The 5303-nt window shown below is 45.9% G+C and overlaps 1 protein-coding gene across 1 annotated transcript in view; it reads left to right on the forward strand.

Annotated features, from left to right (window-relative positions):
• Nucleotides 1-2011, forward strand: part of LOC103902143 (zinc finger protein 239) — a 2226-nt gene extending 215 nt beyond the window's left edge. The window contains exon 2 of the mRNA XM_009283148.2: nt 142-2011. Within this exon, the coding sequence (XP_009281423.1) occupies nt 142-1178 (1037 nt within the window). The 3' untranslated portion in view covers nt 1179-2011. The remainder of the gene's footprint in view (nt 1-141) is intronic.
• Nucleotides 2012-5303: the final 3292 nt, after the last annotated feature.

Here is a 5303-nt window from a genome sequence, read left to right on the forward strand (position 1 = left end):
TCCCGGAAGCGGCCTCGCATCAGGGGGGCTCCCCAGAGCCACTGTAAGCCCCCTTGGGGCTGCCACGGGCACGCCGCCCCCGCCGAACAAGAAGATGGCGGCCGCACCTCGCGTCTTGACGTCACCACTGCGCGCCGGCAGCGCATGCGCGCGGACCACGGAAAAAAACCGCCGAGGCAGAGCGGCCCCACGGGTGCGAGCAGTGCGGGAAGGCATTCGCGCAGGCCGGCGCCCTGGCCAAGCACCGCCGGGTCCACACCGGGGAGAAGCCCTACCGCTGCCCGGTCTGCACCAAGGCCTTCGCCCTCTCCTCGGGGCTGGTCCTCCACAAGCGCACCCACACCGGGGAGCGGCCCCATGCCTGCCTGCTCTGCGGCAAGGCCTTCATCTCCTCGTCGCACCTCGCCCTCCACCTCCGCTCCCACACGGGCGAGCGGAAGTACCAGTGCCCCATCTGCGGGAAGCTCTTCCTCCAGTCCTCTCACCTGGTGCGCCACAAGGCCATCCACACCGGCGAGAGGCCCTTCAAGTGCGAGGACTGCGGCAAGCTCTTCGGGCGCGCCTCGCACCTCGAGACCCACCGCCGCGTGCATACAGGCGAGAGGCCTTTCAAGTGCCTGCAGTGCGAGAAGGCCTTCACACAGAAGGCTGGGCTGGTCCTCCACATCCGCCTGCACACTGGGGAACGGCCGTACAAGTGCGACAAGTGTGGGAAGAACTTCCGCTCCTCTGCCCACCTCATGTCACACCAGCTTCTTGAGTCAGGCGAGAGGAACTTCAAGTGCTCCACCTGTGGGAAGGCCTTCAAGCAGGCGTCGTCCCTCAAGCAGCACCTGAAGACCCACGAGGCACGCGAGCCTCACCACTGCTCAGTCTGCAGCAGAGCCTTTTCCAGGTCCTCTTACCTCCAGCTTCACATGAGAACACACAGTGGGGAGCGGCCGTACCACTGTTTGCTTTGCAACCGGACATATGCCAAAATTTCCACCTTTGAAAAACATTGTAAAAAGCACCAGCAGGATGAAGAGAGGCCTGATGCTGGACCCAGGTCGATGACTACCAGGGCAAAAGCACTGGCTGAAAAGAAAAAGCAGGAGCAGAAATGGCAACACCAAGATGACAGCCTCGAGCAACCTCACCAGGCTGACCCAAAGCAGCAGCAGGTGGAAAGGCTGTAAAGGTCACTAAAACAAGAACTGTTTCTGGCCCTCTGCAACATGGCGCATGGGAGCTAGAGTGTCTGGTTTAATATTTATTAAAAGAAGATGACATGCTGCACCAGCATTACTCCAGAGCGTGTTTCCAAATGGAATTCTTCCTCTGACACAAGGTTCAATTAAAACAGTTCTCTGGGGTGCAGCAGATACGTAAAAGTCTGCTGAGGCTCCCCGCAGTCAGTGTAGCGTGGTTACAGTTACAGGCCCGTTCACGGGCCCCGGTGGTTTTGTTTCAGGTCAGCAGCATTTTCTAACATAGACTTCCAGGTGTTCCTGACCAAAGCACCTGCTTTTACCCAGGTTGAATAGGGGGATGCTTCTTTGTATGCGGAAATAAATTAAGTTGTAGTCTCTTAAACAAAGGCAAAGGTTTCGTTTGAAGAGGCAAGAGAGGCGGCACACCTACAGAAAACAAATTTGTACCAACAGTGGGTTTAGGAAGCAACCAGAAATTTATCCTGCAAAACGTGATTTGTTTTTAAAAGTCCAGTACAGAGCAAGAAGATAGCATCTTTGAGCCTTTTCTGTTTTTCTCCCTGTTAATTACAACAAGGCATTGTACTTAGCATCCAGATAATGCTGTGTATGAAGTGCGTTTAAAGCACGGCAGGTTTTATCTCAAGCATGGTTAAGCAACTTAACTCATCTTTCTCAAAACTAATGAAGACAGGTGTCAAAAATCTGTAATTCATCTTAAATTGAATGAGTCTGACATTTGAAATACCATCTTGTAGTAAAGGTACAAGAATGATTTTTTTTTTTTTTTTTTTTTTTTTTTTTTTTTTTTTTTACCCTGATCTTTTGGGAATGTAAAATGTAGTAACAAGGGAATTCTAAGCTCCCTCTCCTTCTGAATTAACAAATGGCTGTAGCTGGTTCGCTGGCCAGTCACCACGCTGAGGAAATGAGTCAAAATGCCACCAAAGGGTTGCTGTCGAAGCGGAATGTTTCAGATTTATTCTGGGGTGTGAGATCAGACTCCAGTGAGTACTAAATACCTTTGTAAGCATTAACAAAACTGCCTTTATTGCAGCAGTGTTCTTTGTGAGCCAGCACTTTGTACTGACTAATTTTTATAAGCTTTATGTCATTCTAGCAACAGTACTATGAGGCAACTTTATGCCTTTATCGCTTATTGTTACCCAGGAATTTATTATAGCAGAAAAAAGGAAGCAGTAAGTTCATTTTAAGTGCCCATTCCTAATTTTCTGTACCAAGTCCCTGATTTTTTTAACGCTATTTCCCTGCCTTGTGTGAAAACACGTATTATGCACTTTAAGGATCTTTTTGGATAGGCTTCTGGGTTTGGTTTCTATAGCATATTCACAACTCTGTTTTAAGGTCAAAAAAGGAGTTTTTGGAAAGCTTGCACATTTAAAGTATTGCAGTGTATCAGGCCAGAAATCATGTTAGTAGATGATAGAGCTGGATTACATCTAAGAACTAATTTACAGCTAACAAAACTGCATTGAATAATTCTCTAACTTTTTGCACTTCAGGATTTACTTGATGCTGGGTATACTAAGATACAGCTCTTATTGTTGAACTGATGTTTATATTCAGCTGGTTAATATACTTTAAATATTTACGTGGTCAGATATTTCAAATGAGATGTTTCTAAGCCAGAGTTTCTTGTCATGACAAATTCTAATGTAAATTTTTGCTACAGTCTTTAGATTTTGTTTTGTGACCAACTGTGTTGTTTAGGAGGAACTAGACACACTGGGTTTTATTTCCAGTTCAGTTATGCCAGTGCCATATAAGCAGAGTTCTATCCTTTTTGTACTTCAATATATGTTATTAAAATAATATACACCACTATCTTTTTCTCCAGGTACTTTTTTTTTTTTAATCCTCTTCTCACCTAAACATAAAAGTTTGCTTATGGAAGTAAAAGCATTTGCTAATTTTCTAGCATTCCTTAAAACTTAGCTTCCAAAGGTAACTGCAAAATAACAATTTCTCTTTATTTCTGGCATTTTTCTTTGCCAAACATGGACAACAATGCCATGGTGGTTGTGTCTGTATTTGTAATGTGGCATGCCTACATGCAGAATCAAAGTTTCAGTGGCAAGAAAATATAAAAGTGGCGTTTTAAAGATCAGTTTAATGTTGCTCCTTAATATTTTTGGAGGTGTTTTGTTTTGTTTTGTTTAAAAAGCTTCCCATTTTGCTCTTCTAGTTTCCTGCTCTGTCAGCTGCCTTCCCCCTGCAGTCAGAAGTTCACGTTGTTCAGGATGCAGGGTGAACTCAGACTTTATACAGTAAAATCCAGTGTCGAGAATATTTCAGTGGAAAAACTGAAAATATGCTCTAATGCCCTGACTGTTGCAGTACAGTAAGTAAGGCCAGGCAAATCCTTTAGATTTAATATCTGGTAGGGGGAACAAATTAAATCTGTGGATCACTCACAGAAATGCTGCCACTTTCTTTTGAAATGTATTTTTCAGCTTAATGTACAGAGGGAGCAGGAATGTGCTTCCATGTCACTAGACTGCCAGGAGGAGCACCTCTCAGTGCTGTCACAGCTTGCAGTGCAGAGTTCTGAATGCGTGGGAGACATGGCCCAGCAGCGCAGTGCTTTGTTTACACAATTGCCTTATTCCATCCAACAAGGTCAGGAATGTTCCTTCTCTGGAGTCTGTAAAAGTCCACATTTGATTTGTGGAAAAAGCCTATTTTGTTTTTAAGATAAATTATTTTTCTTGCTGTCAACACATGAACTCTGCTATTGAGTGATTCAGCCTGAATGCACATCCCATTGACAGATGAAGAATATGTTTTTTCAGATGTGCTAATAGCAATAATCAGCACTCCCAGTAAAATTAGATCTTACATGGAAGAACTTTTTTGCGGGGGTCTGTAAGTGCTCTTCCAGTGCTGGAAATTTTGCATCTGATCCAGAGAGAGGGATCAGAGAGATCTTTCACAGATGCGCTTTGCCTATAATTATCTGGGGAGAGAGTAAAAGTGCAGATTCTAATCTGCCAGAGCAAACAGTAATGGCAGCATTTTAAATTATGAAAATGTAATTCAGCAGGGGTACAATAGAGCATGTCTGTACTAAATCTGCCCCCATCTGTCACTTTTCTAGTTTGTGAAGTTAATTTGAGTCTGTTAAACGTCTCAGGCTCCTCCTGCTGTTGTACTTTCTTCTCTTTGTTTCACTATTAGTACTGTTGATAAATAGTTCTTGTATTGATGGGGCATTTAATATAAGAAACCATCCTTTGGTGCCCTTCCTGGTGGGAAATTCACTTGCATCCTCTGTTGAGCTCCATGTTACCAAAACAGCCTTTCTGCAGGTTGTCAATGTGCCAGTCTGTACTAATGACAAAAATGTGGATTTTCTAAGCTCTCCTGGGATTGATGCAATGTCAGATCAATCTAACCAGTGCCAGTGAGGTATTGTAAGAGCACACACACCTTGGGTATCCAGCAGGCTGATTCTGTTGGCTGGGATGAGGGCATAACTAAAAATTATTTCACAATGTCATTAGCCTGTCACCTTCCCTTCCTGAAGAGTGAACTATCCCTGCCAGAGCCTGAAAACTAGTGGTGTCAGGACTGGTACTTTTAAGTATCTAGCCTGTCATTGCTGGGAGGTTAGCAAGTTGCTTAAGCCTTTTGAGCCTCCTTCAGAGCTGGCTGTGATGTCTGCTTTGCAAAGCTCTGACACCTGCTTCTTGGTCAGCTCCAAGGCTTGAGTGATTTTCTTTTTTCCCCAGAAAGCCTTGCTGCGCTTCTGAGCCCCTCACAGCACTACTCAAACCCCTTGTTGGCATGGCAGCATCCTTTTTCTAGGCTGGACACAGGGGGCTTGCACGGTCCATGGGGACCCAGGGTGTTAGCAGAGGTGCTGCAGGTATCTGGCTGTGCCTGTGCGTGCAAGGGGGCAGCGTGCAGGAGGGATCAGCAATGGTGAGTTGTCGGCAGAGGCACCTCATGCTATGTGCTTGGGCCGGTGTTGTGCAAAGTGCTTTGCCTGCCTCCCCCACCGTGCCAGCGTGTGGCTGGCCCCGCAGTCTGCGCTCTCAGCTGAGGCACCGCCTGTGTCAGAGAGCAGGAGAACACAAAGGGAGCAGA

Source organism: Aptenodytes forsteri, unplaced genomic scaffold (assembly GCF_000699145.1).
Source record: "Aptenodytes forsteri isolate BGI_AS27 unplaced genomic scaffold, ASM69914v1 Scaffold198, whole genome shotgun sequence".
Lineage (NCBI taxonomy): Eukaryota > Metazoa > Chordata > Aves > Sphenisciformes > Spheniscidae > Aptenodytes > Aptenodytes forsteri.